Source organism: Notolepis coatsorum (genome assembly GCF_963971535.1).
Source record: "Notolepis coatsorum genome assembly, contig: SCAFFOLD_774, whole genome shotgun sequence".
Taxonomy (NCBI): Eukaryota; Metazoa; Chordata; class Actinopteri; order Aulopiformes; family Paralepididae; genus Notolepis; species Notolepis coatsorum.
This window is the reverse complement of record NW_028170463.1, coordinates 12,501-25,000: the sequence shown is the minus strand read 5'-3', so window position 1 is coordinate 25,000 and position 12,500 is coordinate 12,501. Positions and strand designations below refer to the sequence as shown.

Sequence of the window (12,500 nt, the reverse complement as noted above, 5' to 3'; positions counted from 1 at the left end):
TTAAAGTGGTATGTGGTCCAGTTATGGTGCTCTGATTAAAGGTTATGTTAAAGTGGTACGTGGTCCAGTTATGCTGCTCTGATTAAAGGTTATGTTAAAGTGGTATGTGGTCCAGTTATGGTGCTCTGATTAAAGGTTATGTTAAAGTGGTATGTGGTCCAGTTATTCTGCTCTGATTAAAGGTTATGTTAAAGTGGTATGTGGTCCAGTTATGCTGCTCTGATTAAAGGTTATGTTAAAGTGGTGTGTGGGCCAGTTATGGTGCTCTGATTAAAGGTTATGTTAAAGTGGTATGTGGTCCAGTTATGCTGCTCTGATTAAAGGTTATGTTAAAGTGGTATGTGGTCCAGTTATGGTGCTCTAATTAAAGGTTATGTTAAAGTGGTATGTGGTCCAGTTATGCTGCTCTGATTAAAGGTTATGTTAAAGTGGTATGTGGTCCAGTTATGCTGCTCTGATTAAAGGTCATGTTAAAGTGGTATGTGGTCCAGTTATGGTGCTCTGATTAAAGGTTATGTTAAAGTAGTATGTGGTCCAGTTATGCTGCTCTGATTAAAGATTATGTTAAAGTGGTATGTGGTCCAGTTATGCTGCTCTGATTAAAGGTCATGTTAAAGTGGTATGTGGTCCAGTTATGGTGCTCTGATTAAAGGTTATGTTAAAGTGGTATGTGGTCCAGTTATGCTGCTCTGATTAAAGGTTATGTTAAAGTGGTATGTGGTCCAGTTATGCTGCTCTGATTAAAGGTTATGTTAAAGTGGTATGTGGTCCAGTTATGCTGCTCTGATTAAAGGTTATGTTAAAGTGGTATGTGGTCCAGTTATGGTGCTCTGATTAAAGGTTATGTTAAAGTGGTATGTGGTCCAGTTATACTGCTCTGATTAAAGGTTATGTTAAAGTGGTATGTGGTCCAGTTATGCTGCTCTGATTAAAGGTTATGTGAAAGTGGTATGTGGTCCAGTTATGCTGCTCTGATTAAAGGTTATGTTAAAGTGGTATGTGGTCCAGTTATGGTGCTCTGATTAAAGGTTATGTTAAAGTGGTATGTGGTCCAGTTATGCTGCTCTGATTAAAGGGATGTTAAAGTGGTATGTGGTCCAGTTATTTACTTACTTATGCCTGCTACCCCTTCTGGGGCATATCCCAGGCATCTCTGTCTTGAGCTGTTCTCTCCAGTTGGTTCCAGGTCATCTTCATGGTCTTGGTGTCTCTGCCTCCAGGTCTCTGTGCCAGGTGTTTCTTGGGCGACCCCTTTTGTCCGCTTGCCCTGCGGGTTCTATGTTAGGGCGTGTCTGGTGATGGTACTTGCGGGCTTTCGCAGGGTGTGGCCCATCCAGCGCCATCTGCATTTCTTAATTTCTTCTTCTGCGGGCAGCTGGTTTGTTATCTGCCAGAGTTCGCCGTTGCTGATGGTGTCTGGTGGAGAACTACAGCTGCAACCATCGGATGTGGAGGATCATCCGCAGGCGGCTGTTAATGAAGACCTGCACTTTCCTGATGGTTGCAGCTGTAGTTCTCCACGTCTCTGCTCCGTACAGGAGGACTGCCTTGACGTTGGTCCAGTTACGCTGCTCTGATTATGTCCTATTTTTTTTTATCTACTTTTTTCTCCCCATTTTTCTATTTTTCTCCCATCCCAATTTCGTATTGTCCAATTCTACCCTCCCCTGTCTCGAACGCTGTTAGACCATGCCTCCCACAAGCCGGCTGCAATGTGGACGAAGCCTTGCATCACGTGTCCCCTCCGGTACTCGAGGAAGCAGCCATCGCATCTTTTCACCTGCACAGCGCAATCTCTCAGTGGCGGGGGTCTGCGTGAGAGGGACACGCCGCCCCCGTCGCTTCCTGATTCTACTGCGCAGGCGCACCAACCGACCTGTAGGAGTCGCTGTCCACAACGTCCGATCCCCACCCACCAGCTTCCCGCCCCCTAATACTGCCAATTGTATAAGTATGAACGACCAGCCAAGCTGGTAGCAACGCAGAGAGCTGGGCTCGAACCCAGCATCTCCTGCGTTGGTGGCGAGCGCCTTGCCCACTGCGCCACCTAGCCGCCTGATTATGTCCTCTTGAAGTTGACAGGCTTCAAATTTGAAAGACCATTATCTTCATCTTGGCCATGTTTTCTATGCAAAATCCTTTTCTTCAAAGTAACTAGTAACCGATGGGTTCAAATAAATCCAGTGGAGTAAAAAAGTACAATATTTAATTTGAAATGTAAGTAAGTAAGTAAGTATTTGAGTAGTGGAGTAATGGGTACAAATTTCTCTCAAATAAAAATACTTGAGTAAAGTACCTCGAAATTGTACTTAAAAGTACAGTACTCTCGGGGGGCAATGCGGCCAAAGCTCTGGAGACACGGGACACATCTGTACCTTCTTTTGTCCAATTATAACATGTCCTTCTCGTAACAAAAAATGGCAGGATTCTGGTTGTCAAGTGGCCGCGGGGGGCAGCGTTCCATTCCAGATTGTGGGACGTCTCCTGCAGCTGAGCCCCCTCTCAGAGACCAGATTACAAGGTATTGTTAGTCAGCTGTAGGGCTGTCCCTGACTAAGGATTTGTATAGTCGACTATTAGCTGTCAAAAAAAAAATTAATTTATTTTTTATAATTTTTTTTTAAATGTATTTATTTATATATTTTTTTATTCCATTTGGGCTGTGGGGGGTGCTTAATGTCTGAAGGAGTCAACGGAAGGCTTCTTGTCCTCTGTGAAAGCATGCAATTGGTCCACTGATGGATACATCTTGATATTTGTCTAGTCTAGTGTGTTCATTAGACGGGTGAAATCCTCTTTCAGTGCCTCTGTGCCTGTTTTCGTAGGCAGTTAGCCTCTGGTATGCGCGCCATTAGCGTTAGCCACGGTTCTAGGCCTCTTGAATGATACAATTGTTTTTAATAATATTATCATTTTCTTTTCTTTTTTTTTTTGCATTCCAATAAGAGGTTGGCAGTCGACTACGGCTCCTTTCGATCGATTAGTCGATTCGATCGATTATTCGACTAATCGGGCTCAGCCCTACTCAGCTGACAGAGTTGTACCCTTCCTGTTGACTTGTCGTACACAACTTTGGATAAAAGCGTCAGCTAAGTGACAAAATGTAAATGTATTGTCATCATACAGCACAAGTACAGTACAACGTAAACATCCATCCAGAGTGCACATGTAACAGTAAAGTGCAATAGTAATATACAATGTACAGGTGATCAAATATATAAATTAATACTACTGAGTAATAGTGCTAATCAGATGTATGTATAGAGTTGTAGTATTAACATGTACAGTAATACAGGTATAACGACACTATGGTAGTAAGTCATACTGGCCAGCAGTGTAACTAGTAAGAGTAGGTAAGGGATATGTACAGATATAGATATAGTAACTAGTAAGAGTAGGTAAGGGATATGTACAGATATAGATATAATAACTAGTAAGAGTAGGTAAGGGATATCGGTCTGCGGGACCAGACGGCAACCCTCCTCCCGATGCGGCTGGTCCAGGTTTCGGACCTTCACAACTTCCCTTCCATACACCACTTCACAATACAACATTGCCAACCGGTGGGCTGATCCAGATGTGGCAGATCTGGCATCAGCTCACTCACCTGATTAACATTATTTGCTGTCATTTATGTTTGATTTATTCGTTGTCTATGTTGTCTTTATTAGTTCCTCTGTGTTAGTCTTGTGTCCCTACTGTCTGTGTTTTGTAAATGTGTTTTAGTCTCGTTTGTCTCAGTTTGTACAATTGCTATTGTTTCCCCCTGTGTGCTCTGTATTCTGTTAGTTCTGTCTACCAAACCTGTGTCCTGTTAGTAATTACCCTCTGTGTCTAATTCGTGTTTGTATTTAAGTGTTCTGGGCCAGCATACACTTGCTGGTTCATTGTTTAATGTTACCTGTGTTGTCAGTTGTGTTTCCTTGTTTTCTGTTTGAGTAAAACCTTGTTATCATCACAACGCTGTCTCCTGCTTCCTGTTAAGTTATCTCTCCGTTATCTGCTGCAACTGGGTTCCACACTCCACCATGCTATCGAAACACGCCATTCGTAACAGATATAGTAACTAGTAAGAGTAGGTAAGGGATATGTACAGATATATATAGTAACTAGTAAGAGTAGGTAAGGGATATGTATAGATAGATATAGTAACTACTAACTAGTAAGAGTAGGTAAGGGATATGTATAGATACATATAGTAACTACTAACTAGGAAGAGTAGGTAAGGGATATGTACAGATAGATATAGTAACTACTAACTAGTAAGAGTAGGTAAGGGATATGTACAGATATAAATATAGTATCACTATCTACTAGGGATGCTCGATATTGGCTTTTTTACCGATACCGATATACCGATATTGTCCAACTCTTAATTTCCGATACCGATATTTGCAGGGTCCCCCCCCCCCCCCCCCCAAAAACTGAATAATTTCAGGTAATTAACATTACATATCTCTTGTTGTGGAATTAACACAACATTATGCATACTTTTGACAATAAATAAAATCTGAATTTGTTCTTACTTGTTTGCCTGGGTAAATAAAGGTTATAGAAATGTTAAAAAAATGTTAAAAAAAAAACCGATACCGATATTTTCCGATATCACATTTTAATGCCAATATCGGCCGATAATATCGGTAGGCCAATAATATCGGACATCCCTACTATCTACAGATATATACTATAATCTCTCACCGGCACGTGTCAGATCCGCGCGTCAGACCTTCCACCCACAGCCTGAAGAGGGCGCTCACTCGCTCCGCCTGTGGGACGTGGAGACTCACGCAGCGGCTCAGGTCACTGAGGTTGACCAGCGATGGGAGAAGATCACTTAGCTCCACCACCATCTCCTGCGCAGCAGAGGGAACAGGGACGTGCACAGGACTTTATAGGGGCAGGTGCTCAAAGGCTGAAAAGGGCACTGGGCCTGTGCGCGTGTGACGTGATTTTATATTGAACTGCATTCATTTTATTTATATAAAGGGGACCTGCATTGCTATTCCTAGCACTATTTGGGCAACTTTACACAATTCCTGTGAGTCTATTGAAGACATCTGTACGGTTTTTTTTCAAAAAGAAATCATTGTTTTATATTTCTTATCAAGTACTCAAAAGCCTCATTTAGTATTTCAGGCTGTGATGGCCTGGCTCCGCCCATAAGCACTTTGAGTGGCAGTCATCCACACAGTCTGCGACTGGTAGACAGAGAGAGATAGAGAGAGACAGGCACGGAGGAGCACTGTGTAAACAAGCACACGCAGACGCGGGCTCTCGGAGCGATCTCTCCTCTCTCTCTCTCTCCCTCCCTCTCTATCTCTCTCTCCATCTCTCTCTCTATCTCTCTCTCTCTCTCTCCCAGCGACTGGCAGACAGAGAGAGATAGAGAGAGACTGAGGCACTGAGCACTGTGTAAACAAGCACACGCAGACGCGGGCTCTCGGAGCGATCTCTCCTCTCTCTCTCTCCCTCCCTCTCTCTCTCTCTCCCTCTCTCTCTCTCTCTCTCTCTGTCTCTCTCTCTCCCTCTCTATCTCTCTCTCTCCCTCGCAGAGTGCAGTCGAGGTGTCGGATTACACTATCTGCCTCGCTGTTGGAGGAAGTGATTTCCATTCGCTCTGCTATCGCTGTGTGGGCTGCCTAGGTTGTGGGCGGGCATTGGCTCCAACCACAGAGCCAATCGGATCACTATCCACTTCCCCAGCGCCACGTGACGTCACCATGCACGTCAAATCAGAACGACCTGATTAAAATGGACCAGGAAATGAATGACCTGAATGACGGCAATCCGCCAATATGGTATTTAGAGACACAAACACATTGATACTAACTCCTATTACTATAATACAATGCTAGAGACTCAAAAAATACATTTATAATGCATATAATAAATGTTTGGACCTTATGGTGTTTTTGTTTTGTCCTTGATTTATTGAGATGTTTCTTCTTGACTTGTTTAAAGAAGACGTGTCCGGCCCATGGGGACATTAACGTGTTGTTGTCGGGCCTTAAAGAAGACGTGTCCGGCCCATGGGGACATTAACGTGTGTTGTCGGGCCTTAAAGAAGACGTGTCCGGCCCATGGGGACATTAACGTGTGTTGTCGGGCCTTAAAGAAGACGTGTCCGGCCCATGGGGACATTAACGTGTGTTGTCAGGCCTTAAAGAAGACGTGTCCGGCCCATGGGGACATTAACGCGTGTTGTCGGGCCTTAAAGAAGACGTGTCCGGCCCATGGGGACATTAACGTGTGTTGTCGGGCCTTAAAGAAGACGTGTCCGGCCCATGGGGACATTAACGTGTGCTGTCGGGCCTTAAAGAAGACGTGTCCGGCCCATGGGGACATTAACGTGTGTTGTCGGGCCTTAAAGAAGACGTGTCCGGCCCATGGGGACATTAACGTGTGTTGTCGGGCCTTAAAGAAGACGTGTCCGGCCCATGGGGACATTAACGTGTGTTGTCGGGCCTTAAAGAAGACGTGTCCGGCCCATGGGGACATTAACGTGTGTTGTCGGGCCTTAAAGAAGACGTGTCCGGCCCATGGGGCCATTAGCGTGTGTCGTCGGGCCTTAAAGAAGACGTGTCCGGCCCATGGGGACATTAGCGTGTGTTGTCGGGCCTTAAAGAAGACGTGTCCGGCCCATGGGACATTAGCGTGTGTTGTCGGGCCTTAAAGAAGACGTGTCCGGCCCATGGGGACATTAACGTGTGTTGTCGGGCCTTAAAGAAGACGTGTCCGGCCCATGGGGACATTAACGTGTGTTGTCGGGCCTTAAAGAAGACGTGTCCGGCCCATGGGGACATTAGCGTGTGTCGTCGGGCCTTAAAGAAGACGTGTCCGGCCCATGGGGACATTAGCGTGTGTTGTCGGGCCTTAAAGAAGACGTGTCCGGCCCATGGGGACATTAGCGTGTGTTGTCGGGCCTTAAAGAAGACGTGTCCGGCCCATGGGGACATTAACGTGTGTTGTCGGGCCTTAAAGAAGACGTGTCCGGCCCATGGGGACATTAACGTGTGTTGTCGGGCCTTAAAGAAGACGTGTCCGGCCCATGGGGACATTAGCGTGTGTTGTCGGGCCTTAAAGAAGACGTGTCCGGCCCATGGGGACATTAACGTGTGTTGTCGGGCCTTAAAGAAGACGTGTCCGGCCCATGGGGACATTAACGTGTGTTGTCGGGCCTTAAAGAAGACGTGTCCGGCCCATGGGGACATTAACGTGTGTTGTCGGGCCTTAAAGAAGACGTGTACGGCCCATGGGGGACATTAACGTGTGCTGTCGGGCCTTAAAGAAGACGTGTCCGGCCCATGGGGACATTAACGCGTGTTGTGTCGGGCCTTAAAGAAGACGTGTCCGGCCCATGGGGACATTAACGCGTGTTGTCGGGCCTTAAAGAAGACGTGTCCGGCCCATGGGGACATTAACGTGTGTTGTCGGGCCTTAAAGAAGACGTGTCCGGCCCATGGGGACATTAATGCGTGTTGTCAGGCCTTAAAGAAGACGTGTCCGGCCTATGGGGACATTAACGCGTGTTGTCGGGCCTTAAAGAAGACGTGTCCGGCCCATGGGGACATTAACGTGTGTTGTCGGGCCTTAAAGAAGACGTGTCCGGCCCATGGGGACATTAACGTGTGTTGTCGGGCCTTAAAGAAGACGTGTCCGGCCCATGGGGACATTAACGCGTGTTGTCGGGCCTTAAAGAAGACGTGTCCGGCCCATGGGGACATTAACGTGTGTTGTCGGGCCTTAAAGAAGACGTGTCCGGCCCATGGGGACATTAACGTGTGTTGTCGGGCCTTAAAGAAGACATGTCCGGCCCATGGGGACATTAACGTGTGTTGTCGGGCCTTAAAGAAGACGTGTCCGGCCCATGGGGACATTAACGTGTGTTGTCTGGCCGTGTCACTCACCTTCACGGAGTCGGTGTCTTCCACGCTGGTGGCCAGCCGGTCCAGGATGTTCTGCGTCTGCTTCTCCAGTGTCTCCAGGCCGGTACAGAACCCGTCCTGCTGCTCCAGGTCCTCCTGCACCACACAGAGAAGGGAATCTGCTTGACGACGACTACAAACACAGGAGATCCAATCCAGAGGAGGGATGGTCAAGTTGGTCACATGACCGGTCACATGACCGGTCACATGACCGGTTACTTTATTCACCTGGCCATTTGGTGTCGAAGCAACATTAGTGTATACGGCCAAGGGATACCGTATTAACCCTTTCACTACCACACTACCAAAGGGTTAACCCTTTCACTGTGACAATACAGACGGTTAACCCTTTCACTGTGACAATACAGAAGGTTAACCCTTTCACTACCACACTACAGAAGGGTTAACCCTTTCACTGTGACAATACAGACGGTTAACCCTTTCACTGCCACACTACCAAAGGGTTAACCCTTTCACTGTGACAATACATACGGTTAACCATTTCACTGTGACAATACAGAAGGTTAACCCTTTCACTACCACACTACAGAAGGGTTAACCCTTTCACTGTGACAATACAGACGGTTAACCCTTTCACTGCCACACTACCAAAGGGTTAACCCTTTCACTGTGACAATACATACGGTTAACCATTTCACTACCACACTACCAAAGGGTTAACCCTTTCACTGTGACAATACAGAAGGTTAACCCTTTCACTGCCACACTACCAAAATGTTAACCCTTTCACTACCACACTACCAAATGGTTAACCCTTTCACTGCCACACTACAGATGGTTAACCTTTCACTGCCACACTACAGATGGTTAACCTTTCACTACCACACTACAGAATGTTAACCCTTTCACTACCACACTACAGATGGTTAACCGTCTGTAGTGTGGTAGTGAAAGGGTTAAAGCATCGCATCAGAGACTTCCTCTGAGGACAGTTTGATTATTCAGTTATGAAAGTGTAATATAACTTTATTTAGTCCAAAACTACATAGTAGTGCAGCTTTAAATGGATATTATTTGCATGTTTCTCACCTGAAGGTGAACCCTTTTTCCTGCCAACGCTTGGCTCAGGAGCAGCACCTCATGTGACAGCAGTCTGGTCTCTGATTGGACGGAGCTGGCAGCCGGCGGTTCGAGCCGCTCGACGAGAGGCTTGGCGGCCACGAGCACGTCTCCCATGATGCTTTGGAAACGGTGCAAATCGGTGACTCCGTCCTGCAATTTCTGACATAAAAGGGACATCAATTAATAATAATAATAATAATAATAATAATAATAATAATAATAATAATAATAATAATAATAATAATAATAATAATAATAATAATAATAATAATAATAATAATAATAATAATAATAATAATAATAATAATAATAAAGAGAAATGTATTTAACTTGACTCAACAACACAGACCTAGGTCTCTCTGTTTATTGAACTTGACTCAACAACACAGGAGACAGTCTTGAGTCTTCCTTCAACAACGTTATGACTAAGCTAGTATGACATGTGTATGAGAATTAAAGTCCAGCTGTCCAGTTCAGCACCACGGACACCCCCCCCCCACACACACACACACGTGCACGCACACACGCACACACACACACACACACACACACACACACACACACACACACACACACACACACACACACACACACACACACACACACACACACACACACACACACACACACACACACACACACACACACACACACACACACACACACACACACACACACACACACACACACACACACACACACACACACACACTCTGCTACAGAGAAATCTAACCCTAACTAACCTTACTGTCATGCACTTGTCCTAATAAACTAACCTACACTGTAGCACTCAACACTTTGATGAACATTGTTACTCAGCTGATAGAGTTGTATCCTTCCTGATGGCTTGTCGTACAGAACTTGTAAGTCGCTTTGGATAAAAGCGTTCAGCTAAATGACTAAATGTAAATGTAAACGGAGAGAGTGAATGCCTCTGCTGGCAGACTGGAGACGGGGGAATCAAGATTTAAATATTAAAACGGGGGCGGCTAAGTGGGCAAGGCGCTCGCCACCAACGCAAGAGATGCTGGGTTCGAGCCCAGCTCTCGGCGTTGCTACCAGCTTGGCTGGTCGTTCATACTAATACAATTGGCAGTATTAGGGGGCGGGAAGCTGGTGGGTGGGGATCGGACGTTGTGGACAGCGACTCCTACAGGTCGGTTGGTGCGCCTGCGCAGTAGAATCAGGAAGCGACGGGGGCGGCGTGTCCCTCCCACGCAGACCCCCGACGCTGAGAGATCGCGCTGTGCAGGTGAAAAGATGCGACGGCTGCCTCCTCGAGTACCGGAGGGGACACGTGATGCAAGGCTTGGTCCACATTGCAGCCGGCCTGTGGGAGGCATGGCCTAACAGCGTTCGAGACAGGGGAGGGTAGAATTGGACGATACGAAATTGGGGAGGGGAGAAAAATAGAAAAATGGGGAGAAAAAGTAGATAAAAAAAAATATATTTAAACAGTAATTACCGGAGACCCGGAGTGCACTCACCTCCACGGAGTCCATCTCGGCCTGGACGGCGTGCCGCGGGGCGGGGCTCCACAGCGCCTCCCACTGGCGCCGCAGGTGTTGCAGGCCGAGGGAGCAGCGGTCGGAGAGGCGCGTGTACTCCTGCCAGAGGGAGAGCACCTCCCTGCTCCCCAGGAGCGCCTCGTTCACCTCCTGAAACGCCTCCGTCCATCTGAGGAGGAGGTCTGGGATCAGTCTCGTTCTGTTTAGTTTGTTTTCCCTTTGAACTTAAATGCATACACGTCAATATTCACATTATTCTATCAAACCTTTTTGGGTTAATCGGTGGATTGAACTACCTCCCAAAAAAGTACAATACAAATAAACCTGTGATGGCGGCTGGGTGGCGCAGCGGATATTGCGCTCGTCACCAACGCAAGAGACACCGGGTTCGACTCCGGCTGTCGGCGTTGACTCCGGCTTGGGCCGGCCGTCATACTGGCTCAATTGGCAGAGTCAGCGGGTGGAAGTCGATGGGTGGTAATCTGGACGTTGTGGACAGCGACTCCTACAGGTCGGTTGGGGGACGCCTGCACAGCAGAGACAGGAAATGGCGGGGGTAGTGTGAGCCTCCCACACGTTACTCCTCGCCAAATGAGAGTCCGCGCTGGCAGGTGAAAAGATGTGACAGGCTGCCTCCACATGTATCGGAGAGGACACGTGATGCAAGGCTTCTATCCTCCCTACAACCGACCAGTGGGGGGCATATGCAAGCAACGTTCAAGACAGGGGAGGGGAGAATTGGCAGGCTAAATTGGGATGGGAGAAAAATAGAAAAAGAGGAGAAAAAGTGGACCAAAAAAATAAATACCTGTGAGTCTCACTCATAATGTAGCCTGAAGGTCTTCTGTGATTCTCATAATGTAATAATAATAATAATAATACACTTTATTTGTATAGCACCTTTCATACAGAAACTGCAGCTCAAAGTGCTTCACAACAGAAAAAAAAGACAGGCATAAAATGAGCACGTAAAGTGCAGACATATAAAATCACAGTTTTTCACACTAGGATCTAACATCCCAACAGGCCACCTTGTTTATGGTTTGATTCAGTTTTAAATAGACAATCATAAAAAGAGTAAGATAAAAATAGACAGAGTAAAATAGTGCAATAGTGCAGTGCAATAAAATAGTAGAGTAGAATAGAATAGACTTAAAATGAGCACATAAAGGTCTTCTGTGGTTCTCATAATGTGGCCTGGAGGTCCAGTACTGACCGTGTCTTCTCTCCTTCCATTCGCTCTGTCAGCAGCTGGGCTGCTCCATGATTGATGGTGCTCCTCAGACGCTGATATGATTGGTCCACAGCTGCCCAGAGCTCCTCCCACTTCCCCGCCTTCTCCTGGAGTTGCTGTGGACAGAGAAACACATTATATATATATACACACACATACACATACATATCTGTCTGAATATACCTGCATATAATCCTTCTAGATACCTACTTATACACCTGCATATAACCCATATAACTCTGTATGATAGCATGTACAATAATGCTGTATATACTGTATATATATATATATTTATTCATACCATACAGTACATATATCTATCCACATCTGTCTGTACATACCTGCATACACAATGTAGATACTATCTCTATAATCTGTATACATATCCCTTACCTACTCTTACGCTGCTGGCCAGTATGACTACTACCATAACTGTCTTTATATCTGTATCACTGTACATATTAATACTACAACATACATCTGATCCAGTTGTAATACCAGTACCTTGGTCAAGGGACCAACTCCAGTTGTAATGACCAGTACCTCGGTCAAGAGGCCAACTCCAGTTGTAATGCCAGTACCTTGGTCAAGGGACCAACTCCAGTTGTAATGACCAGTACCTCGGTCAAGAGACCAACTCCAGTTGTAACAGCCGTACCTTGGTCAAGAGACCAACTCCAGTTGTAATGTCAGTACCTTGGTCAAGAGACCAACTCCAGTTGTAATGTCAGTACCTTGGTCAAGGGACCA

At 46.2% G+C, this 12,500-nt stretch overlaps 1 protein-coding gene across 1 annotated transcript in view; it reads right to left on the bottom strand.

The window, feature by feature from the left end:
- LOC311248519 (nesprin-2-like) overlaps positions 1-12,500 on the bottom strand; it is a gene marked incomplete at both ends in the record, with an annotated part of 61,627 nt that overhangs the window by 38,256 nt on the left and 10,871 nt on the right. Inside the window, 5 exons of the mRNA XM_084339385.1 lie at positions 4,699-4,853; positions 7,908-8,021; positions 8,976-9,167; positions 10,496-10,685; positions 11,733-11,866. Of these exons, the coding sequence (XP_084195511.1) occupies positions 4,699-4,853; positions 7,908-8,021; positions 8,976-9,167; positions 10,496-10,685; positions 11,733-11,866 (785 nt within the window). The remainder of the gene's footprint in view (positions 1-4,698; positions 4,854-7,907; positions 8,022-8,975; positions 9,168-10,495; positions 10,686-11,732; positions 11,867-12,500) is intronic.